This window comes from Falco punctatus (assembly GCF_963210335.1).
Source record: "Falco punctatus genome assembly, chromosome: 16".
Classification (NCBI taxonomy): domain Eukaryota; kingdom Metazoa; phylum Chordata; class Aves; order Falconiformes; family Falconidae; genus Falco; species Falco punctatus.
In genome coordinates this window covers 5,349,764-5,375,481 of record NC_137596.1, presented here as the reverse complement: position 1 = coordinate 5,375,481, position 25,718 = coordinate 5,349,764, and the positions used below count along the sequence as shown (strand labels likewise).

General features: G+C 46.4%; 1 protein-coding gene across 2 annotated transcripts; it reads right to left on the bottom strand.

Annotated features, from left to right (window-relative positions):
* Nucleotides 1-9: 9 nt before the first annotated feature.
* LOC308054145 (beta-galactosidase-1-like protein 2) lies at nucleotides 10-25,236 on the bottom strand. 2 transcript variants are annotated; one of them, XM_080366453.1, is made up of 20 exons: nucleotides 25,079-25,236; nucleotides 22,166-22,225; nucleotides 20,705-20,902; nucleotides 20,037-20,105; nucleotides 19,635-19,730; nucleotides 17,975-18,083; nucleotides 17,578-17,670; nucleotides 14,589-14,670; nucleotides 12,033-12,097; nucleotides 9,728-9,812; nucleotides 8,587-8,724; nucleotides 7,846-7,926; nucleotides 7,506-7,612; nucleotides 6,980-7,126; nucleotides 6,500-6,571; nucleotides 5,507-5,585; nucleotides 4,209-4,296; nucleotides 2,269-2,383; nucleotides 1,209-1,325; nucleotides 10-723 (listed from the first exon to the last, which is right to left on the bottom strand). In XM_080366453.1, exons 1-20 carry the CDS (start codon nucleotides 25,159-25,161, stop codon nucleotides 637-639), a joined length of 1,971 nt encoding a protein of 656 aa, XP_080222579.1. In that variant the 5' UTR covers nucleotides 25,162-25,236; the 3' UTR covers nucleotides 10-636. The 2 variants fall into 2 exon arrangements, with proteins under 2 accessions (XP_080222579.1, XP_080222580.1); XM_080366454.1 differs by lacking the exon at nucleotides 22,166-22,225 and having other exon boundaries at nucleotides 25,079-25,235.
* Nucleotides 25,237-25,718: the final 482 nt, after the last annotated feature.

The following is a 25,718-nucleotide window of genomic DNA, read 5'->3' as shown; positions in this document are numbered from 1 at the left end:
CAAAACACGTTTGACTTTTTAAAACTTTTTTTTTCCCTTTTTGAGAGAGACAACCTCCATAGTAAAACTTAGTGGAAAAAAAAGCTTAAATTAAAGTAATTTGACAACCAGCTTGGCTTCCAACAAGTGAACAAGTAATGACCTTTTTGCAGAGTGAGTTGCTAAATTCTGCCTGGAAGCACAACAAAATGTTTTTCCACACCTGGTTACTCACATGTTCACCAGCTATTTTCTCCCTATCTAATTATAAAAACGAGGAGGCCAGCAATAACACATTTTTAAAGTCACTAGAGAGCTGAGCTCAGCTTTCAGTTCAGATGGCTCCAGTTCTTTCTCTTTCCTGCCTCCAGCACCTTTTTACTCCCCCACATTCATCAGACAGTCCGTAACATCATACACAGCCATCCAAGCTGTGGGTCCTCAGTAGTCCAGGGAGACGAGCTTCTGCATCCATCTATGAAACAATGGAGTCTGGTTCCTTTGGGGCCCGTTCTCTCTTCTGAACTTACTGCCAAAGAGCAAATCCTTTACCTGGGTCTAGTGGAAATTAACATGCCCAAGTGCCTGGGCCATCGCGTCCCCAGACATGCAACCAGGAGTATTCAAGATGAACCAAACATGGGAAAGAAGCTCTCGTCAGTCCACATACTGGGTCCTTCCTAAATAAGGTATGTCGACAGATTGTATTATCCGTCCTGCAGTGCGTTCTTCAAAAATTACAATCTGCAGAAAGAGAGAGACATGAAGTTTCTTCATACAAAGGCTAAGTTACTTCAAATATTTTTAGGAGGAAAAGGCATACAATCACAGCAGGGGAAGGAAGCGTCATTTAAAGACATCAATCAATATGAGTCTGAATAGTAACTGTGATTCTTCTTCAGCACCACATGATGCAGAAAATGAACCAGCATCTAATCAGGTTTGTCTTGATTTTGGACTTGATGCAGTGCTTTGAAGTTTAGCTGCCATCCTCATCATGTCTTAATGGTTGTCAGAGCCATTACAGCAGCAGCTTTAGAGCAGCACCTTCCCTAATTTTCACAGATCTTGGGAGATAACAGTCTCCTTCCTCTCTGCTGTGCTGGTTTTCAGCTAGAGATAGGCAAGTAATTTACTGCATTAAATCCCCTAGCTCTTTGGGACATGACTCAGAGCAGGATCTTTAATAATACCAACAAGCAAAGAGAAATCCCACCAAAGCCTCTTACCTCATTGCTCCCTTTCCATAACCAGGGGCCAGGAAGGTAGAGTGTTTCCTGAGGTCCAATTTTCCAGTAGCGGCCCAGGTTCTGACCATTGACAAAGACAACTCCTTTTTCCCAGCCCTAGAATCAAGAGTACACCGAATTCCTGATGCAGCTGTATCACCCAGTTAGCACTCCCGCAGGAAACTCGCCTTCTTTCCGGCTGCTTTCTGCAGGTTTTCTGCTTGCTTTCCCTGTGCCACTCCCTGAAGCCATGAACATTGAAGCAAGCCCTGCTGAACAGGAGTTACCTTTACTGTGCTAATTAAAAGGATAAAGCTTTCCAAAATGTGCAAGTCATGATTCGTGCTTGTACAGGAAACTTCATCCTTTTGAACAGACATATCTTTATTTCTTCCCAAGTATGGAATATCTCCTCTCACCTATTTCCCAGGTGACAGAAATACCGTATCGCTACTGACTAGCGTAATTTACAACAAAACATAAATGGAAGAGCGAGTAGTACAATAATGACTGGCATGAACCTTGGCTCTAAGGGAGTGAAATCGGAGGAGGAAGTTTAATAGCATTTAATATCTCATCTTAAGTTCTATGAAAAAGCAGAAATCTTCCACAGAAGGAAGATGTGAACGCTAACTCTCATGCCATGTCTACAAAGAAGTGACTCCACATCCCATTGAGGAGGCAGGAAGAAAACTAGTGCCTCCTTTGTTCTTTGTGCCCGTTACTCCTCTGCAACTAGAAAAGAAATAGCATTTGTATGTCAATAAAAAAAAAAAGACATAACTTTTCATTAGCAGCTCTGCAGGGTCAGTATTGCACACGTTTTCTCATCAGGACCTCTACAGGCTGAACAGAATTACCTGCCAGCATGAGAAGACTTCTACACCCTCAAAATAATTCTTTCTGCAAGATCAGAGGAAGACTACAAAACTACAGACTGTAAGTCAGAGCTCAGAGCTACTACACAAGTGTGTTTTAAACCAGCTTTTAGAAAAAAAAAAAAACAAACAAGAAAATCAAGATCAAGAAAAAATAGGGGGGAGAGAAAAATAGGACTTGCCTGTAGCTTCAAGAAAGTGTCCTGTGGCTGATGCTCTATCCACAGCCTTCCACGAAAAAAAGCTGGACCGACAAAGTAATCTGGGACTGCGCTCCATCCAGCAGTATGTTGCAAGCTGTAAAAGAATGACCAAACACAGCAGGCAAGCACCAGGCAGCACTGAGAGACACCACACCGATGTCGAGACCATTTCAAACCACTGCTTACAACGGCAGATGGATGTTGTTACAACAGGGTTGCTGTCCCCTCGCACACCTGAAATGTCAAGCCGTTGCTTTCTAGTGGTAGGGCCTAAAGGTAACACTCTTCACGCTGGAAAGGGGTGAAGTGGTCATCTCCTGTAAACATTCAAGGCAAGCACCTAGCCGATCTGAAGTGTACTGGTGCTGCGTTTCAGTCTTCATTATCCTAGGCTTGCCACATCACTGACACACCAGTTGCTGGTACAAGAAGGGGATGTACAGGGCTATCACCGTCTCTAATATTTTACAGCAACATAAAGATCTCTGCTTCACATCAGCTGCTCAAGTGCCTGTCCTCCTTCAGATATGACGGTGCCATCGTGTATGCCTTAAATGCACGTGGCTTACGCAGGCTAAAGGAAAACTTGCAGAATTGATAAAATTCAAAACAGCCGTTTCTGCCCATGCTCCTACCGAGGAACACGAACACATCCTTGGGAGTGCAGTAATGAGGGGCAATCTGGCTTTATTTCTTACTTGTGGCAACAATTTGGGAGCAGGGGAAAAACAGAAGAGAAAATAAGGGTTGTAGGAGTCCCACAAAAGCCTTCAGCTTCTGGCAGAACATGTTCCTTCCGACCCTTACAAACTGCATCTCTTGCATTCAGGGAAGTTATTGATCCAGTGCAGCTTGACTGCTACTGAATTATTCAGCTAAAAGCCTGCGACAGTTCCTTTCACAGTACCGTGTGCTCCAGCCTCCTGCACAGTGACTGGAAGCTGATTGTGTCTCATTGCTGCTGCTCAAATTGCCAGTAACTGATTGCAGCGTTGACTAATCTCGCTTTTGTCTGTGCATGGCAGTTCATTTGCTTTAATGTTCCTCACTGAAAATATTCTTCTAAAACCCTGCAGTCAAAGGTTACGCGAGTTACCCTGTCAGTAAGAACCCTTCAGGTAGCCCCCCAGCACCTGTTAAGATTGTCCTTAGAAATTTCAAAGTGTAGACTTTTTTTTTTTTAAAAAAAAAAGCCATTTCAGTTTAACATGGGCTCTCTCTCCTTCCTACACAAAATGCAGGATTTGGGGGATATCTTGGGGGATGCACATGTGTTACTTTGTGGTATTAACAACATCACTGAAAACCGTCTGGATGGTGGCCAGTGTCCGTAGGGCATCTGTTGCCTTAAACGCTTGCTAAGGTTTTCTATATCTACTAACAGGCTCCTTGACTTACCCCGTTAGATTTCTTTTTCCGTCTTTCTTGAATTAAAGCAAAATAACTTAAAAGAGAGGAAGCCATCTGGACTTGTTAATGTACTATTAGTAGCTTCCTAGAATTAATCCATCCCTTGTGAGTTTAAATAGCTAAATATATCAGCCATACTGTGAACTTCAAGAAAGACACAAACTTCTCCAACATGTGGGTGTGTTGGGAGCCACCCCTTTGGGTAAGCCATGCTTCCACCTACCCAACTTAACCCTGCTGGTACAGGCTGCGAGGAATTCTTGAAATCCTCCACAGTGGGAATACATTTCATCCCCAAATAATGGTATAGATAAAGCAGCACCATTTTCTGCGCTATTTCGGGCAAAGGCATCAGCAAGGAACCTAGCAGTGCAAAAATCCACCTCCCTCATTTTACCTTGGGTTGCCTTTCTGATAGATTTAACTGCTACCTATTAGATTTTGTACTGCTGGTAAACAGTTTGTTTCAAATGAGGAAAAAAAACCCCACAAATTTAAATCCAACAAACCTTTTCATGAAGCCAGGTTTCATCTCCAAACTGTAAATCTTGAAGTTCCTCAAGGGGGTTTTATTCAAGAAGACGTCACCAATTAAGCCTGCAAGAGCAATGGGGGTAATGAAGAGCCGAAAAACAGCTAAAGCTGATAGATTTTCCTATCTGAATGCGAGGAACAGCAGGAGATGGAAAGCGGCCACATTCTGCAATGGAATGAGAGTCCATATGGTCCCATTGCTCATCCAGATTGAGTGGGGAACATTACTATACTTTGGCCTCTCCACTCTCTCCTTTGCTTCAACTCACCAAGTTGTTAAGCACCCTCCAAGCAGAAAACATTGCTGGCACACGCAGCAGATGGGGTTTTGTTGTTATTGTTGGTTTTTTAGTTAGCTGACCATGTACACATTTTTTTTTTAAAGTAGTAAATCAGTTACTTCTCTAATAGGCACAGCAAAATACAACACGGGCGAGCACTGATGTCCAGTGCTGATCCACTGCTTGCCATCCAAGGATCTCAAGACACCTTAGCAACTAATTTACCTTTAACACTCTCTTGTTAGATAAAGTTATTCTTCATGTAGCAGGCAGAGCCCAGGTCCTAATCCAGCCTCCTAACTACAGGACTGCAGCTGAGCCTGCCTAAGCAGTGCAGAGGCTTTATGCAGTAAAGTCTTCTTCTGCAGTAAAATAAAATTAGTACAGTCACGTGCCTAACTCCATTAGTCTATTTTGTATAGTTTTTGCATACAGTTCCCCACTAAAATAGAATCCTGGGGTTCTGACCTCTTCCAGCTCTACAACTGTGTGTGATAGACTTGAACATTTTAGTAAATTCTGCTCAGCAGGATGTAAAATTCATTCCCCCTAATACTGTGTCAATTTTAAATGTTGCGATCCTCCAATATCAACTCCCTAAGGGAAAACACAGATTAAAAAAGGTATTTTCCTTCTCTCCCTGTGACGTAACACGCTCACAGAGCAAGAGAAAGGGTACCCTAACATCACCGGGCAAATCTAGAGCAGAGTAAGATCCATTGATGGCCTTGGGCGTAGTTGTCCCCCTATAAAATAAGAAGCCTTAACGCAAGCCATCAAGCAGCATCTGTGATTGCTGCAGACAGGGAGTGATGAAATGGGTTTTTTAACGTTTCCTCCATCACACCATTTCCCACCAACTCCAGACAGTAATCTGGGCTAGCGCTACGATAGCTGCATTGGGTCTTCAGTTTGGTTCTGTGTAAAGCACACGAGAAAGGCAGTGCCGCAGTGTTTAAACTCAGAGAACTATCTAGGACAGTTTGACTTACCTTTCCTCTGTTCATTCAACGCCAGGCCATAATTGACACGACCGCGGTTCTCTACCAAGAGTCTTAGCTGCCTGAATCCCTGTTAAAAAAAAAAAAAAAAAAAAGGAAGAGCATCTGCCTGGACCAGTGCGCAGTACGTGCTCTATCAGCCATAATACTTGGTTAACAGAGGTCAGTAGAGGTGTTTTAAGAGGGGAGGTGGCACCGATACCTTTGGCAGCTGCAATTTATCTGCTCAAAGTTCTAGATTGTGTGACAGAACAGTGTCCCCCTACCTTTCAGCTGTTACAAATAGTTATGCCGCTGAGGAACTCTCAGCCTTTTTATGAAAGTCTTTTTTTCTGTTGTATTTTTAAGTACCATCTTGATATCACCCACAGAGCCAGAAATGAAGTTTGACATAATACAGGCTTATGTCATATAGCTCTCCCACAAGTCATAAGAACAATTAGTGTATTAACCCACTCGCCTGCTCTGAGGAGCCATGCACAGCGCTGTTGACATGCATTCAATCAATATACGAGTCTTATTGCCAACTTCCACCAGGGTAAGACTACTCTCAGAGCTAGAGGCATTCCCCCTCACTTCATTTGAGACCCAGAAGGTGCAAAAGCCCACAAAACCCTTAAAATATGCGTTGTGCTAAGGAAGATGAAGCCTACACAGACTTAATCTGCACAAGCAGGGTGCCAGTACTCGATCTCTCCAGTTGTGGGTGTGGCAGGAAAGTTGGCAAATTTTGTGCAGCAAGCATGACAACATGAATTTTCTCCGTGCAAAAGTATTCAAAACCCCCTTCTCAATCACAAATAGTAACTTGGCAGTAATTCATGCTGTATTTCACTACTGAAATAGTGTCTAATGAGGGTACATAACAACTGCTCCCTGTGTCAGGCTACCGTATCAGCTAGTTAAATGGAATAGGTGGGAGGCTGGGCGGTCTTGGTTCTGTTATCCACACACTATTGCTGTGAGCAATCTCCAGTTATTTACCTGTCCTTCAGGAAGGGAGAGCTCCACTGTGTTGTAGTCCAGCTCACCAACGTACATGGTGTTAACAAACACCTGCAGAACAGAGCACAAGAGAGGAGAGCAACTTCTCATCAATTATGCTGTAATCACGCGTTGCGTAGGTTACCGAAGTTGTATTTGGGGAGGAAATTGTCTCTACTTGAAACTAGAACTCAGCATCCATAACTGTGTCACTGATCCAGTCTAGGTGGGGAAAAAAAATAATCACAACATTTCTCAGAACATTCAATATTCTGATGTAAGTTTTAGTAGACTGGAACCTCAAGCTGATTTACAAATGATAAGGACTGGAGTTTAGCTGAGAACTGAAAAGGGCAAATCACACTTCTAATCTAAAACTTCCCATTTTCCTTCATGGTTGACCCATTTCCTACCTAGCTGCCAAGAACAAAGCATTTACAATCTGACTGAACGTAGTCACAGTTACCCTCTGCTCCTTACCTGTGCTCGGTCACGGACATGGTCCCTTGAATGCAGATGTCCACCACCGAATATGACAGTCTCGTAGAGCACATACCCATATGACTGCCCACTGCTGTCATTTAGATGCAGATTCTCCATGTTAATGGGAAACTCTGACTTAATGGGCTGCAAAGGAGAAACAAATGCAATGGCAGAAGCGGCCTCCCCGCATTGACAGGCCACGTAGGAGCAATTCATTTCGGATCAGTGTTCCACTCTGCCACAGGTCACATTTACCCTGTAAGCCTCCTGAGGTCTGTTCCAACCTGAATTACCTTACGACTCTATGAAAGCTACAGCAATGAAACCAAGGTACCAGAAAAGGGTGCCGAGGACCTGCAAAAGTGGAATTCCAAGAGAACAGAAGCAGCAGTAAAAAAGGTGAAGTAAAAGATTTGCACGTCCTTGGCAAAACATGGGATAACAAACCAGCACACTAATCACCTTTTCCACCTGCGAGGTGACACCTTTTACTACTGAGATGCATTACAATTGGTAGTACTACCTGTAAAAGAGATGGCAACACATCCCAGAGAGGGATATATTGATGCAACAGGATAGCACCATATGACGCCTTGCTTTCAATCATGGGAGGGAGAGGAAGAGGCTGGCCTGTGATGCAAAAAGAAAGAGAAAGATGGAACAACTATTTCAGATGCAAAAACCCAACACAGATTTAAGCCCCCTCCAGGCCTCCTTTGGTCCTCCCTCCCATCCTTTGCAAAAAACACCCAGCCAGTCGACCAGGCAGCTTCAGAGGGCTCCAGCAGAAGGGCCAGTTTAAACAAGTCTCTAATTTAACACTGTAGGTAAAACAGTATTTTGGTTCTTGGATTTATAATTACCAATGATCATGCTGAAGAGTTGTCGGAGCTTGAAAAATTTGGATGTATAGTCTCCAGCCTCTGTCAGCACAGCATCGTAATCTGAAAAAGCAGTACACGTGTTTTAAAAACATACAGCAGCTCTGGGACACCCTTCATGTATGCTGTCACCAAAGAAGTAAAAGCCCAAGACACAATTTTCTTGGCACCGTCTGTACTGTGGAAACCTGTACGCTTTTATCTGTGCAAATGTAGCTAGACAACCAGAGATGAGCTCAATTTGGAGACAAGGAGCAATGTACTTTTCGAGATCTAATTTGCATGTATCCAGAATTTCACACAGGATAAAGTCAAAAATTAACAATTTTAACAAAGGGCTGTTGGATGAAAAGAGCTTTACGGTACAATTTGACTTGGTAAAATTAAAAACCAGAATTGTATCTTGGATCACCATCTTTCCCTAGAAGGAAGGGCCAGCATGGAGATAACATGAAGCAAAGTCATCTTCTGCACCTTCTATTTCCCGTTGGGAATGAGGGGATGCTCCACATCCTGGAAGGGGTCTGGAAATAGGAGACACTACTGTAAGCCCCCTTTGAGACAGGCATTTGCTTCTGAGCTATGCTCCAGCTCATCTCTCCACGACAAAGTGGTTGTACTAATAATTTCTCAGTGCTTCTGCCAACTGTAACTAGCCCAAAGGGTAGTCTGCACTGCCCTGTCACAATAGGTGCATGGGCAAGGCAGTGACAAAAAACTCACCGTAACTGGTGACATCTGACTTGTACTCATCAGCCTCCAGAGCACCGTTCATGAAGCCAAAGTTGGTGCCTCCGTGAAACATGTAGAGATTGATGGATGCTCCTAATTTGAGGACGCTTGCGACAGTATTCACCATTTCTGCAAAGGAAGGGCAGTGCCAGGAAGGCCACAGACCAAGAAGCTAGGCTAACACTTCCAGTAATTCAAAGCAGACACAAACATACCGGTGGTCCTTGTCAGTCAATCACGCCTGTGTAATTACAGCGATTTGTATTTTGCCCTCAGTAAGGGCAGCACGTCCATTGACACATCAGGACATAGTAATACATTCAAATATACCTCTCCCATAGGTGAAAAAGGGTAAAGCTCATGTACTTGAGCTGGAATTTTGCTTTGAAGCACAAGAGTTTTAAGGACTACTCAACCAGACTCCTAAGCTCAACACACTAATGACCCAATTACAAAGACAATTGCAGGAGAATGAGAGAGTCATTAGAATAGTCTTATATAGCTCTGTTTTCACTGTACTTTAGACGCCCTAGAGGTTCTGGGGTTGTTGGGGTTTCTCAGTACTTGTCTTCCTTCCTAGTGAGCTCTTAAACTAGAAAAAACCTAACGCTTTTCAGAAGGTGCAACACTTGCAAAAGGCTTAGGTTCATCATCGTTTATGAGGAGTGTTTATGGGCCAGACAAGTAACGCTGTTATGGATGCTTCACAAAACTTGTGACATCTTTACAAAATACAGATAAAGTCTTCACAAGATTTAGATTAGCTCAGGAGGTGAAACAGATGATTTAAGTCACTCGGCTGCATTTTTTTTAAATCAACTTAGGCACAAGCTCTTAGGACATGTCACTAATATCTTCAGATGTTTGGCTCTCTGCACGCCCCACAGAGTTCCTCTTCAAGAAAAAAAATATTGTTTTTTTTTAAAAAGAGCTGCTGTTTACTAACACCACTAAAGAAAATCCAAGGCACAGCAATGTGACCCACTCGCGGAGAGATTATTCATTTACAAAGAGTCACACAAAGCAAAGGTTACAGCGGGACAGAAATACGTAAAGGTTGTATCTCATTTTTCCGTGACCGTTTGCCGAGCACTAAGCCCCCCTAGCTACAAGAAGAGTATACGGTGCTCACCGTCTGCATCAAAGACATAGTGAGGGCCTCCCCAGTTATCAAACCATCCGGTCCAATACTCCATCACCATCTTTGGCTGATCTCTCTGTACCAAAACAAACCCAAAGAGTTAAAATGGAGATCAGTCTTGCCCTCATCCCTATTTTCTAGAGAAGCACTGTTCAACTGCAGTTTGGCAACGCTGTTTACAAGAGTGTTTTCTTCTCAGGCTGGCATAGAAAAGGAGCTAAGGAGCTCTGAAGAAGATGCTGTGGGCCAGCAAAGCCCAGAACCGGTAAGCAAAGCAGACTACTCCTCTGCTAGGCACAAAGCAAAAAGCACAGCACACAATCGGGTGATACCAAACAGTTCTGGATACTGTTGTTTGGTAGAGCTGTAGCAAAAAGACAAACCCACTGTCACTGTTTAGCTTCTGGTAGAAATACACATTTATAAATGTCTGCTTATCAGCTACACCACTGCCAGCGGAGGGTTTGCAGGTGCACCGCAGCCAGCGCTTGCCAAGGTAGGAACAGCAGACCTTAGCGGCTTAATGCCTTTTTAATGCCGCATATGGTGTTGGCAGGAAAGAATTAGCCTTTGCAGGAATTAGGTCTTCATTAAAAAAGCTGCGCACACAGAGCGATTGCTTCCCATTTGTCACCGCTTGCCAGCTCCCTCAGCTCCTGTAGAATTCCACCCAGCCCCATCACACCAGACAGGACAACATGTGCTCAGCCTGGCTGGCACTCCTTCCTCATGGTATTTATTTCTAGACAAGGCAATTTTGCCCTTTATTTGATAGGGGCTTTATCTGATGCCACGTGAAATGGCCGAGGTAAGTGGCATTAAAGAAACTCATGTTTCATTAGGAGAAAACAACTGCAGGTGCCTGTAATAATTTAATTGTTCCAGGTTCAGACCAGCTCTTGGAAATACATTTAATCAATCCGTCCCCAGTAAACTGCTTGAAGAAGGAGTTTTATCAGCCTCTGGAATAAAAGACCATAACAAGGCAAAGATAACATAGCTTCATAATCCTTACAAATATGCATGACAGGCTTCCTATCTTGTCATTAGTAAGTGTGGCAAAGGAGGAGCTGCTTTTATTGGGCCGTGTTGCATTCAGCTGGTGGGGAAGGTGCCACCTTCTGTTCATTTGCAGGGTTTGGGGAATTTTGTGAAGGCGAAAGCACCTGCAGCAGAGCCTCTTTTGCCTGTACAGGAAAAGAAAACAAATTAAAGCTGCAGGATTCAACGTTCAGCATGCCAGCAGCAAGGTTTCCTTTCACAGTCCAGGCAAAAGACAAGGGAAGAGATCAGAAGAGAATTGATCACGGCCAGGGGCAGCTGTCAGTTTTTCACATCTTTCCAGGCTGACATTCGGAGCAAGCAGAGCAACAGGGAAGGCAGACGACAGAGGACGCAAGGAGAGAGAACCTGTCACCAAAACGCAAAACTTGTTATTCCCTCACTACTCCCTCAACGCAATCAAGATGCTTTTTGCATCAAGTGTTCATTAGGCCGTTCCCTGCCCCTGATTCACATCTCTGACAGCACAGGGGGTTAAAGAAGCTCAAGCGACACACAAAATTGGAATGTTTTTCTGCAGGGAGCACTGTTAAATGCCAGGTAGGCTGGGCTGCAGAGAAGGCAGGCAGAGCCTGAGACCACGCTGTGTGGAAGGTGTTTTGTGAAGTTACTGTGGAAGCATATGTGAAATTAAAGTGTTCCTCTGACTGAAACAGGACCAAATGCCTAGTGGAGCCAATCCTCTCTTCTGCACAGCATGCCATTAATACAACTTCACATATCTACACTGAATAGGAGGCACTGGAGAGGTCAGAGGCAGCCCTCACAGCGTACACTGAAAGAACCGCAGCAGATCACACCCAGCATTTGAAGACTACAGTTTTCAGACATGCTCTTGACGGCATCCGCAGCATCAGGCTAAAAGAGCCTGGAAAAAAGATGACTGAAGTCCAAGAGAGAAGTCTGACAGTTCCAAGGTAGGGTGCTACTGGGCATCAACACTTGAAAGCATGAAGAACTCAAACCCCTGACAGCTAAACACAGGCCACAGCTGAATGGAAAGCCTTTAAGAAGGTGCTGGATTAACAGCATGCTTAAAACCTCCCTCATTTTCCAGAGAAATCATCCTAAGTATCTTCACTGATTCCAGAAGGATTTGGCCCAGTGAGAAGGAAGCCCAAACATTTGTTCAAAAAAAGCCCCAAACCAACACACAAAACCAAAACAGACTGGCAGTGCTTCATTTCTAATGCTGACCTGGAAAATCTAAAAAAAAAGTTTTTCTGCATCTTACCTGTACCGTGTCCAGATATTTCAGTAGCCCAGGTTCCAGTTTCTGAAAGTTAACAGTGGCCAGTGCTATTGGGAAAAGAAAAAGGTTTTATTAATTCAGACACAAAATGCCCAGGAGACAGACTGCTTAGGCCTCAGCCCAGCACAAGCTCGGGGGAACTGGAACATCTTCTGAACCACCAATACAACCTCCTCAGACATTTACCATCAAAGTCTTCACTTAGCATGCAGAATCCAACCGGACCACAGCACACAGAGGAATACTTGCAGGCCATCATTTTAGCTCTAACACTCACTGATACTTAGAAAGAGAGAGCATCAGAGCAGCTCATGGGGTGTCACAAGCTTTAATTAGAGGCTGTAAAACACTTGGAGATCCTCAGATAAAAGGCACCACATGAAGGCAAACTTATTATTAGAAAGTCATATCTGGATGCCACACTGATCTCCCAGGCTTTAGCTGCAGGAATCGCTACCCTGGCAATATCTTACAGCTTGTCATGTCTGTGGGGGTGGATGAGAGAAACCACAGTACAAGTGAACCAGATAGAAACTGTAATTGGAAGACTTATCTGTGCTTCTGCCCTGCACAGCACGGAGGAATCACCAACTAGTTTGTGTGTGCTGCATGTACAGCGAAAGCTGCTGCATGATCTTCAAGCACCGGAGTGGGAAAACCTGGCTGCAGGCACTGATGCATCAGAAGACCCCAACCCGGTGTCAGTGCCCCAGCCCCTGCTACACGTTTGAACCATTTTCATACTTTTCTAGCCCTCGGTCGCATTGATATTTCTCCCAAGAAACCTGGAAAATGCAGGAGCAATGATATAATTGGGTATTAAAAATTGACTTCTTACAAGAGAGCTGGTATCAAATCCAGCCCCAGTTGTGTCAGAGCACTTCAAACGGAATATTTACAGAAGCAAAAGCTCACTTCTCACTATTTATACCTTGATTTTAATAGGCTGACCTATGTAGTGTGCTAAGCTGAAAAATTTCACACAGGCAAACACAGTGGGAGAATAAAATAAAACGTGGGTTTAGCACTGATGTAATATATTAGCTGGCAATCTTGAAGGCAAACACGCCCGATTCTGCTTTTCATGCAGATTAGCAGCACACCATTGAAAACGGTGTAAAGGTGCGGAGAACCAGTTCCCAAAGCCTGATTCCTCATTTCCCCAGTGGGTGGTTTTCACGTGCACACAGCTTTCCACTGTGGCGTTTCAGCCACGGCTTGGAGGCAAACCAGAGGTTTTGTTTTGTCACCCGTGAGCTCTCAGAAGGGCCGTACGGGTCAGACCAGAGCCACCCAGGCTGGGATTCTTGCCACCAGCTGTGCCTGTGAAGGGAGGAGGATTGCAGGCGCTGCACAGGTACTTGGAGGCTGACTGTGATTTTTTTCTATACCTATGAGCCCGAAGGGACCCACAACAACAAAAGCTTTCCTCCCTGTCCCCTGAAATGAAAAAGCTGCTGGAGAAGGGCTACAATGCTGTAGTCACAGGTCCTTCTACAACAGACAGTTTTCTCTGCAGAGCACCAGGCTGACTGCTCCTGGCGTTAACAGGAACCTCCAGATGCTTCTTGGAAAGAAATCAGTACACCACTGATGAACAGAATAAAAAAAAAAATAATCACAGAATCACTGCACTAGTTTTCAGCTCCAGGATGGAGTCTTCTATTTTCTTACGCATTTCGACAGTGGATTTTGTTCTGTCTCCCTTACAGCTTTTGTAACCACCTTGCTGCTATACGGCTTTGAGCCCTAGTTATTCCACGCATCTGATTACTTGACATGCTGACTCTAATGAGCAGATTGTTATGACATCTAAGAGGCAAATTGGTATCAAAGAGCTCTCAGCATGCAACACACTGGAAAAAGACAACTCCAAACAAGAACGAGCTCTGAGGCAGTAAACATTCCCAGAGAAGATGGTGAGGGCTAGGCAGGGATTGCAGCCCAACCCTGCTGCATGTCAGCTCTCTGGCAGGGAGAGAGTGACTCTGTGTGGTCAAGGCTGAAAACTACTGCACATCAAACAAAAATACCATTGAGACCACTGCTGTACTGGTGAAGGGCCATGAACTTCAGCGCTACTGAATTTGCCCCTCTCACACTGACATATGAAAACGGGAGGAAAAAAAAAAAAAAAGGAGGGAAAGGTCTTTCCCTTTAATCATCTCCATGCCTGAGATTACAAAATGAACAGTATTTATGACTGAGCGATGACAGGGGCACTCAAAAGACTGCACCCTGCAAACACTTAATTCAGGGAAGCAATTACTACTCAGGCAGGCAACTGGCAGAAACAGAAGAGAGCAGAGGCCAAGCACATAGTAAATCTCAGCTGAGCTGGATGTGGAAATCCGAAAATCAGTATACACGATGCCCCAAACAGTCAGATTTAAGGCCCAGTGAAACTCAAACAGCTGCACCTCCACTTCTTCAGAGAAAAGCAGGAGGGATGCTAAGCAGCATTTTTAAACACTTGATAGAATTACACTTTTTAAAAAGCAAAGGGAAAACGGACATTCTTTTGCATTATGCACATACCTCCTTCCACTAAGCCAAATGACAGCCCGTTCTTGTTGTCTGAGGTCATTAACAGTTCCACGATCCCTCTGTTTAACAAGGCCTAAATTAAAAAGAGGAAAAGCCATTGTGTTAACAGCCTGAGTTTAGTATTTCTCAGGATATTAAAGCATTAAAGTCCACGATCACCTTCTCTGGGGATAGCTTGAAACTGGTGGTGGCTTGGTAAGAAATACTATTCCTGTGACATCTCCCATTCCTGCTGAAGCTTGCCTGCCTACTTTTTCCAGCTTAAAGACAACTGAAAAATATTATTTGGTTTTAGAAAGCTGGATCGGTTTCTCACTGATGCATCAAGCTTCAGGATTTTCTCTTCTTCTTCTGAGATAAGTTTAATAAATAGCTTCACAGCTTTCCATCAGAAGAGGGCTTCAGGTAGAAGAAGAAAAAGAAAAGCTGCTCGCCCTTCCTGCCTCAGCAATGGAAGCTGAAAGGAGAAAATAGCTGGTTTGCCAGTGAATGCCATCACAGGACAGCTCAGGTACTGATGTTCTCAAATAGTCAAGTCTGAATGCATCTACTGCTGCTTCAATATCGCAGCACTGTATGAAACAGCACTCTAAGGTTCTTAAAAAGCACATGCACACACAAGGTTCTTCCTGACAGGATTGTTCTCTTACAGTTGGTTTTTTATGGAACAGTGGCTGATGTTTGAAGGAGGGATTAGGAAATCCTAGTCGCAAATTAAACCCCCTCTTCACTGAACCTGCCTTGGAAGTCACTCCTTCAGCTTCAAGGAGCTTTGAAAACAAGCCTTCATTCTCTTAATTGTAAATTACTAACTGCAAAAATGGTGGTAAAGATGCATCAGCTCGCACAGGAGTTACCTGTGTCGTGCACCAACTAGCTAACGCCTGCTGCGTGTCTGAAGAAACCTTCGCGTACTGCACACGCCTGCACACCCTGTGCACAAAGAGTAGACTCGAGCATGACACACAGTCTCCGTTAGAGAGGCGTTACAACGTGGAGTTTAAAGACAAACCCAATTCAGAGTTAGTGTTTAGCCCGGTTAGTTAGATATCAACATACCGTCACTAAATCAGCACCTGAACAGATGCTGGTATCTGACAAAATTCAGCTACTGAGGGAAACGGAATTTCTAACAAATTTTATTGAGAGAATTCTTTGGGCACTGCATTAGTAATAAGTTTCTTCCCCTCCCTTTGAGTGTAAGTGCGGAATGGAGAAAAGGCAGGGAGCTGCCACACATTGAAATGCATTACAGGGTTTCAGGGTGCAGCAGAGAAACCAGGAATAGAAACAGCGTCTGAGGCAGACACAGGTGTGTGCTCAGCTAATCCCAGCTCCTGCATTCTGTGGGGAGGAAGGTGCCAATACACCCTTTCATGGCCTTCACGTTTTGGAAGGCAAAGGCGCTGCACCCAAAAGAGTGAGATAAAGACAGGGATTTCAGGTTCAGTCTTGAGTTGTGGGGGGGGTTTAATGGGTATATTAGTTCCAGGAAGATTGCCACACTTATATATGCTAGACGCAGATGTGAGTTAATCAGCTTGCCACATTCAGAGCTCAAGACCCAAACCAGAACAAGACTAGGAGCTCCACCTCACATTAGATACCACTCCAAGCAAAAAGGAAGCCCTGCGAATCCTGCTTTCCCACATTTTCATCTGTAACCACTATAATAGGCTTCCTCAGCTGCAAGTTGCACGCAACACCACAATATGACGAAACAGCCCTGCAAAAATACACCCACGGGCCTGGCAAGGAGATCTGTTCTGACAAGTCTGTGAAACATCAGAAGCTCTTTCATCGCTGAGATACGGAAAAGCAAGCCCCGAGCTGACGTGCTGTTCAGGCACAACAGTGTCTCTATGCCCCATTCGTTCAGGGCTCTGGAAGCCATTTGTTTATAGGCTTGCCACTGGTGGGACACAGGGAGGGAAACTAGGCAGACAGACAATTCTGACATTACCAGTTCAGAGGGGCAGCTAACTCTTTAACTTGTTGGTATGTATGCTTCATATTTAACCTTCTAAGCAATGTTAACTCACTCCATGAGATGGAGTTAGTGCAGGACAGACAGCACTCTAAGCAGATGAGGACTCCTGCCACACGATGGATTTGAAGAGCCTCTGTACACCTCAAGCAATAGGACACCCTCGGCCAGAGCTAACCTCAGGCTGCTCAGGGCGAAGCTGAGGCACCCGAAGGGTTTCAGAAGGATCTCATAATGCTGTAGCAGAAGAGCAGGGAACACACAATTTATAGCACATAGGCACCACTGGATGGATAGCCCCTTCACGTGCAGCAACGCTTTTAAGCACTCAGTGAGAAGAAATGAAACAACGCACCTTGTAGGACATACCGCAGATCTTGTTAACTGTCTGCCTTGCAATTGTGCTGGGGGCAAATGAACAAGTCAGACTCAAGTCAGATCCACCAGGATATTTCAGTCTCTTTGGGCACTGGCCAGCTCTTTTATCATTCAGTTCAGAGGCAGGAGCCAGGGCAAAGTCTAGTCTCCGTTTGACAAGGGTAAGGGAGGCATTAGGCAAGTTAACCTGCCTGATGCTGAGCTCCAGGTTACACAAGTTTAGGAGCGTGCTGGTAGCTTGTTCACATACACCTTCGCCCCAGGAGTGTCAACAAAGAGAAACCTTTCTCTGACATTGTCTAAGAGAAGCTAAAAAGGACCAGCTGCAGGCAGCTTCCTCAAGGCCAGCTGTGTGTTACAGACACTCTCCCATCTCCCTGTCACCCTCTTCTCTGAAAGACGTAAGAACACAGGCTTATCAGTGCTGAGAGGGTCACATGCCATCTCTTCCACTCCAGGAAGAAACACCAAGGAAAATGCACTGGATTACGCACTGACACTTTCAAGAGTTTCTGAAGCCATGCACAAAAGTTTTTCAAAAGAAAGAAAATAGTATAAGGATGGTGGTTCATGAGAGAGATTCACCACAGAAACAAGTAAATGTGCCAACGTTACCATTTTAACATAGGTCATGTAGTTTGGGTCTTTGGCGTAGGAACCGTATTCGTTCTCCACTTGCACTGCAATGATGGGACCTCCCTTCTTGTACTGTTGGGAACAAAGAAAGAGTTGTTCACCATGATTTCTAATCAGAGGGACCGAAATCACAGTGGCACTGGCTTGCAGCAACGATGCAGAAGTCTCAGACGGACCCAGCTCCACCCTCTCGTCCTCCCGAAGTCTATGCCTAACAGTACAGCTAGATCCGGAGAGCTGACAGGCTACAGTCCATACTGGGTCCTGAAGGGATAGATTTGCTGGTGCTTCAACCTGCTGCCATTACACACAGCTCACACTCATCTGTGCAGACAGTCCCCACTTGGGGACAGAGAGGGCAACGGATTGTACTTGCCTGGAGAGGGACGACAAGAGGCATTAGATGATCAAAATAGGCATCCACAGCTTCTGTGAAGCCCTTGTACGTTGTCCTCAGCTGCATCTCTGGGTCTTGTAGTAGCCAGCTATGAGAAAAGCAGCAAACAGAGTCTGTTAAGAGTCTCCTCCAGTCAAGGCTGCCAGAGGTGACACCACCCACCGACATCAAGTCACTTCTGGGCAGGAATCATTGATCTTTCTGTGTCACTTGGCTAAGCCTGCAGCGCAGGTATGGACCGCATCGTGAGCCAGTGAATGGCACCATGTGAGGCTATCTGTCACTCACACTTTTAAATGAGTCCAGACTGCACTTGCCAAACTGTTCCCCTTCTTTTTTGCTCTATATTTTGTGCCTAGGCTCATGTCATTAACTTTCCCACTAAGATTTCAGAGGCTAACCTGGTTACTCTGGAATACCCTGCATCCCAAAGGGCCCTCTATAACCAAGTGCTCCCTCATAACCCCCCAACCTTCGCTCAAAACAAAGCTTCTGGTAATTGTTCTCATGGTTTCTGTTGCTGATTTACAAGACTTAGTTTGCTGGTTTGGGATTAGCACAGAAAAGGGCAATTTGTTTAAGAGCAGAACAATGTAGTTCTATAACCACTTAAGCAGAGCGAGCTTGTACCTTCCTTGTCTCTGCAAAAGGAGACAGTAACTAACAGTGCTTCCAGAGGTCTGAAAGCTTCAACTCCTGTATGCTATACGCAGCTCAGTGAGCTTACAAAATCATGACCTCTTTATCTGTAAAATGAGAATAGTACTGTCACTCTTTATCAGAATTTTTATCCATCGGATAAAAAGAATACACAGGTGATGTGGCAATGACTGACAATATCTGCACTTCCCATAATATAATGTGGAGTTAGCTACTGCCTCTGGCCACAAGCTCTCAGGAGTAACTCCCTGACACACCTTCACAGTTCTGCACCTGAACTCCCTGATGCCACAGGCAGGGCATTCTAAAAACTGAAAAGATTAAAAGAAATAATCCTCAAATTTTGTCAAGTGTCTCCACTGAGGTTCATGCTCTGCGATGGTAAGGAAAACAAGTGGTATGTAACCTGGCACTGGTTCCACTGGGATCTAGTAACCAGGCAAGTCTCAGTGCTGATGTATACAGCTCAGCTCTCAAAGCCGCTCACCAGCAAGCTCTGTGCTTTAGAAGAAAATACAACAGGAGGTTGGAGAAGTTATGGGTCTTTATTACTGCCAGCCATATAATATGTATGTTCTAGTAGGAGTTTTAAATGGACCCGAGATGAAGCAAATTCTTACATCAAGCTGCAAATTCTACTATTGATATTACAGAGTCGAGTTGCAACAGCAACGGAAGATAGGTTTCCCCAATTCTGTTTTCTTGCTGTAACCATTATGCCATAACACAATTATTATTTTAAAAAATAACCACTCAAAAAAAAATCTGGTTCCAGGCTTACTATCTGTACTGCTTAGGAGAGCTCAGTAACATAATGAGTATTTGCCTGCTTTGGGGACACAGAAAATAAATACTCCCACCTAACAGCCAGCCATTCTAAATTTTTGAAGGAGGCTCAACTGTACGATCAGAGGGTTTTGTTTGGGTTTTTTGTTTTCCCCACAGCCTCAAACGCTTGCCTCAGCTGAACAACACTTACCTGGGCAGCCCACCTAGGTCCCATTCAGAGCAGATATAAGGTCCAGGACGCAGAATCACCCACAGTCCATTTTTAGCTGCCAGTGAAAGGAAGGCCCTAGAGATACAGACAGCATAATTATTGTCTGACTGCAAATTCCGACTCCATGCACTCCCAATACACCAATCACCATGAAATTTAGGTACCAAAACCAGGAGAAAATTGTTTGATGAAGCAACTATACTGAACTGGTACTAAACGTGCAGGTTCCCAGGACTCCAGAGAGCAGGGGAGCTGCCACTGATGGATCAAGGGACGGGCTTCACTTCAGAAAGTGGAAATGACACCTTCAGCTGGAACCAACACACCCACCCTCCCCTCAAAACAGAGGTATTTAATAATAGAGCTGTCTGTACCACATACTCTAGATCCAGGTTGCGACTGAAGTCAAACTTCCCTCGTTCCTGTTCATGAAGGTTCCACGGCACATACCTGAAATGCAGAGTTAGGGCAGTGGAGGCAAAGGGCTGCAAAGGGCGTTGCATTTGTGAAGCACAGAAAAAAACCCTATGCACTGCCTTTGTTAGTCAGCAACAGATCCAGAGATTACTGCATGTAGACATTGCAAGTGTCTATTTACATACAATTTGTGCCTTCCTTTCGTTTTTCTGACAAGTCTTTACTTTGTTGCACTCTTTTCCTATGCTCTGCTACATCTGAGTTTCTCAAGATTGTCAAATGTGGTCTCTAGGTGTATCTTTCATTCTCCAAACCAGAGCAATTTCTAAATGGCAAGAGTGCTGAGCGACTGTTTCAGAGCGTGACCCTTCTGCACCGCGCCAGCATTAAGGTGGCACTTCCCCAGTACGTCTGACAGCTGCCTGTTCCAGCCCGTATTTGAGGATACTGCAGTGTGTGATGCTTAAAGAAAACCTGAGTCCCCACTACTCTTTTCTGTGTCTTTCTCATAATAAGTACAGAAAGACATTGCCATGGCCCGCTGGAATTAATGACAAAGTCCCACCAACTACTAGTGAAGAGGGGAGAGGCTGCAAGGTACGTGACGGAGCCTAGGGAGTGAGGACACTTACGTCGTGAGGGTGTTTAAGCCACACGCTTTCATTTTAAGCATGCGATCTTCCCAGTATTCCCTGGGGACTCGGAAATAGTGCATCGAGCCTCCAAATATACGGAAGGGCATGCCCTCCAGGAGGAACTGTGAGTTTTCTGTCTGCAAGCCTAGGGTCCTCCCCCATAACTGCAGAGGGATCAGCTCACTCCAGTTAAACCTAGAAAAGAAGGAGAAGTATATGAGCATCCAGGCTGTAGCGAAGGAGGAATCTGTCCCCCTGAGAGAGGCTGCTTATTTCACTCTACCTGGCAGGATCAGCTCTGACCTTCCTACTTCTTATATAAATCATGCTTTTTGTCATATAGAGCAGGTAGATTTTTCAGAAGGCTATAAAACAGATGGAAGATCTGCTTAAGATGAGCATTTAATATTCATTTCACTAGTAGCTTCCATCCTGGATGCCCCAAGCCCCTCTGCCACACTCTACAACCAAGAAGTAGCACTGCTCAGGCACAGAATATGAAACCAACCTGCTGAAAATGTAAGATGGGTAAGTTTTCACTCAGAATATCAGCAAACACTTTCATAACTTATGAAATGTAAGATCTCCCTGTTTTGCAGTGGGATCACACATGCTGGCTGATTTCCAGCTCCCTGTTCCAACAGCAGCTGCACGTCAGCATTGCTGCCCTGAATGCCTTGTGGTCTCTGGCACCTTCCAACTCAATGCGTGGGAAAAATAAAGACCCCACCATTCACTGTGAACAGAGAACCTTCCCCTTAATTTAAAGAACCCACCTGGATGATATTCATCACTCAGGAGAGACTACGCCAGCTGTCACCACAAACTTACCTCTGCCCGCATTGCTGCTTGTACTAACTCCTTAATATGTTATTTGCCAAAAGAAACAGAACAAAGGAGATGGCAGGTTCCACAGCACTTACCAGCTGTAGTACTCATGCTATCACAGCCCTACTCGGGTCTGTTCCTGCATGCAAAAAACTACCTCTATTGCCTTACACAGCTCCCTGGTTTGTGTTGGCTGAACCAAGAAAACATTTTATCAACAAGTCCAGATCCAAAGCAGTTACACTGCCTGCACCAGAGCATCCCAGTTCCACAACCCTGAATACACAGAAGAGTTAGACAATAGCGGCTTGTTCCTCTGAGACGTTATCACAGCCAGATGCGAGAAATGAATTCCTGTCTCAGCAAAGCAAGGGTGGCCCACACATTTGAGAGAAATGTCACATTCGGAGAAGATGGAAATATCTAGGCCTCCAGCTGTTTTCTATACTACACATCGAGCGGCTATGTGCAGAGGGCGAGGACTTCTCAGAACGCAGAGTTTACAGGGATTGCTAACCAGGAGCCTTCAGCAATTAGCTGTCCTCCAACACAAGACAAGGAGACTACAAAGGAACTAAATCTAAGACTTCCAGGATACTGCACAGGCTGGCTGACAAGCACAGAAGGTACCTGTATAGCACAGCATTCTCACAGGGCTCTGAAATGACCGGCAGCAGGCATGGGTAATACCTGGAAAAGGAAGCCTAGATTAGATATTCACTGCCTTCAATGAGCACTCGCAGGTATTTATTGTCAAACCATTTACAAAAAATAGTGCTGAGCGAGGAGAAAGTAACATATCCCATTCGGAAGGTGGTGCACTAATAACAGAGCTTTTACGACGACAGTGCAGCTCGAAGTAGGAAAAATAAGCACGAAATACCTAATTGTCATATTTAAAGGATGACCGCCTGAGTAGAAGCAGGATGAAAAATGCTCATCTACACAAGAAACTAGGTACAGTCAGAGAATGATGATGTAAGGCTAGGAAACGGTGGCATTGCTCCCAAGGAATTATTGTGATTTTTTTCCAGCAGAGGAGGTGGTTCTCAGTCCACACACAGGATATCCTCTGGCTACTCGCCCTTCTATTGTCCTAGAACTGCATCTTCCACAGATTGCAGCTATTGCAAATCAGAGCTCAAAAGAGCAGCTATACCTGCTTCTGTTGCTTGGTGGCAAGCCTGAGGCAGGAAGCTCAAAGGGGTCTGGAGACACAAAACTCCAATTTTTAAAGACTACGTTGGAAAATACCTAAGTTTCCAAATTGCTTCTGAGCTAGGTACAGCCCTGAATTATCCCTGCACACAACAGTACTGCTAACTGCCACTGGTGCCGGAATGAAGGCTGTACTCAGGAAGCATACACAGGCAGATAAAAATAACAAATCACTTAAGCTCATCTTCTTAACCTTGGGCATAACTTAGCTGGCAAGTTTCCATCAAGTTTCCTACCTTAAAACTCCCCGGCTCCAGTGGTTTTTCTCATGAAGGTAGGAAGCTCCCAGGCTCCCAATGTTTTCAACATATTATCCTGGATATCCTGAAACCCACATGTCTCACTAGGATCTGTTCAAGTGACTCCTGAAAAAAACTTCTGTAACTCAGCAGAGCTTCATCCTGTTACCAAACTGGATTTCCACCACTCAAAGCCCACCTGGGCCCTGTGCTTCCTCTTGAGAGCATTGTATAGCTTCCCGTTGATTTTTTCCTCACTTCTATAATGACAGCACAGGTTGCAAGAATCTTTTTTTGTCTTTGCTAAAGGTTACTGGCCTACTTTGGTCCCTCACTTCCTCCCTGCTTCAGGAAAGTCTCTTTTTTGGCAAAAAAATAGCATGGGATGACCAAGTTCCCCTAGTACAGCAGCTTCAATATTGGGTTGGACAAGTTAGTGCTTCATGAAACGATCTGTCTTTATAAGATGTAAGCTGAAGTGCAGAACACTCCAAGCAGAATAGGAAAGTCACAGTTAACTGCCAAACCAGCTACGCTAAGGCATCCATGCCTGTAAAACAAAAACCTAGCTGAAGTCACCTCTGCGTGAGATAGAGATTTAGCTTTGGTGCCGGTCTACCGCATATCCAGAGCGGGGAGAACAAGGTAACTCAAAAGACAGACAGACAAAACAGGGCAAAAAGCATGTATGGAGACCATTAGTTGCTTTGCCAGTGCTAAAGGATGCACTTCAGAAGACCTGGACTTTACAGTTAATCCCTAAGCTCTACTTAGACCTGCCTCAGAGGGCTTTGCTGTTTATTCCGGGCTTCCTCTGGCCAGGGAAAAGTGAAAGCTTGGAGTTGCCTTCCCCCATGAGCTGCAGCCGAGGTCCTGTGCCGGTCAGGGGAGCCCCAGGTGCTCTTTCAGCACGGCTGCGCCAACCAGCACTGCATTTATTCTCCGGCACCCTGGGCCACCCAGGGAAGCACTGGATACCCACGGAGACAGTGTTTTATAGATACACGCTCACAGGAGGCAGACTTCCATGCTTTTATCAAGTATCAGCTTGCAATAATCCTCAGCTAACAACCTCTGTGGCACAAACCCAAGACCAGCTACAAAAGAACTTTACTTCTAATTGTGCAAAGATTTATCAAGGCTTTTCTGTAGTTTTGAGCATCAGGTAACTTGCTACTATGAATTTAAGAACCCGTCACAAAATATCCAAGTCATAAAAGGGATCTGAGTGGTAATAAATAACCGCATCTTCCCTTGCCTCAATATTATCTCCAGCACTTTGGGGACTTCAGGGACTGAAGAGCTCCCGTCACCCGGCACGGAGAAGCTCCCGGTGCAGACATACCCCTCCGGCAGCATCACGGGACACGCTTGTTGGGAAGAGCATCATCCCCCAAACGACCATGACCTCAACCACACGGGACTGAAGCAAGAACCTCCAGTAACTTCTTGTTACTGCAGGTGGGCTCCAGAGGGATGGCCCTCGGCCTGGAGCGTGCAAAGGGGCCCAGAAGCAGCAAGTCCAGGGGGTTGTGGAAGGCGAGGTGGCCCCCAGGCCTGACGCCACCGGGAAGAGCAGAGCTGGGGCGAGCGGGACACGCGGTGTGGGCGTCGGAGGCGTCGGGGGCACCGCTGGCAGCCTCAGAGCCGCGGGTGTGATGGAGCCATCGCTCCGCCAACTGCACCATCCGCGGGATGGCCAGATGGAAAGGCCGGGAGCGCGCAGGCTGGGGGCAGCGTGAGCCGCAGGTGGGACGGGATGTGCGGCGCTGCCGCCTGGGCTGCCCGCACCCGTCGCTTCGGATGGGACAAGAAGTTGCGGGGACAGGTGACAGGTGACATTTATGTGAAGCTCTCCAGCCCGCCCTGCGCGGAGCCAGCTCCCCCCCGCCCTCCCCACGCTGCTGCCCGCGGCCAGCCGCGATGCTCCGCTCGCCGCCACCCTGCGGGGCCGCAAGGCAGCCCCCGCCCCCCCGCCCCATCCAGGCGCCTTGGCCCCGCACCCAGCCCTGGGTCCCAGCGGGGACCTGCGCCCAGGGGCCAGCCCGCCGCCCCCCGCCCTCGCCGGGGCCGTGCCGACTCTCACCTGCGCAGCACCAGCCACAGCACCAGGAGGAGGAGCGCCGTGCCCCCGAGGCGGCGCTGCCGCCGCCCGCCGCACGGCCACATGGCGGCCGCCCGCCGCGGCTCCGGCTCCGGCCCCGGTCCCGGCCCCGGCCGCCGCCGCCGCCGCCGCGCCCCCCCGCTCCGCCCGCCGCCTTGGGCCGCTCCGCCCGCCGCTCGCCCGCCATTGGCCGTCCGCCGCCACGCTCCGCCCCCGTCGCCCCTCCGGCGCTTTCGATTGGCTGCCGCCTCGCCCGCCCGCAGGGTGGGGCGAGGGCGTTCGTGCCACTCATGAGGCGGCGGGGTCACCTGCGTCGGTGGCAGGTAGCGCCGCTCGCTGAGGTAATGGTCTGTCCCCTCAGGCCGCCTCCCGCCGCGGCACCCGCGCAGGCAGCCCCGCCAGGCGGTTTTCCGCCCTGGGAGCGGGTCTCGCCGGGCGCCGCCTGAGGCGTGAAGAAGCCCCTTCGCAGGGCCTTCAGGTAACAGGGGGAGGAGGCGCAGGGGGCGGCCGGCAGCAGTCCAAGATCGACAGCCGTCCCTGTGGGCTGCTGATGCTCGGCCGGGCGCCGGGAGACAAGAGCAGCTGGCCCACCTGAGGCAGTGAACAGGCGCTAAAACCCATC

Excerpts from the sequence above, each read along its gene's own strand:
- LOC308054145 (XM_080366453.1), bottom strand. The coding sequence starts at position 25,161 with ATGTGGCCGTGCGGCGGGCGGCGGCAGCGCCGCCTCGGGGGCACGGCG. Across the intron at positions 20,106-20,704 it reads GGCTTAAACACCCTCACGAC|GTATGTGCCGTGGAACCTTC; the intron begins GTAAGTGTCCTC and ends TCTGCATTTCAG. Across the intron at positions 18,084-19,634 it reads GACCTAGGTGGGCTGCCCAG|CTGGCTACTACAAGACCCAG; the intron begins GTAAGTGTTGTT and ends CTTTTCTCATAG.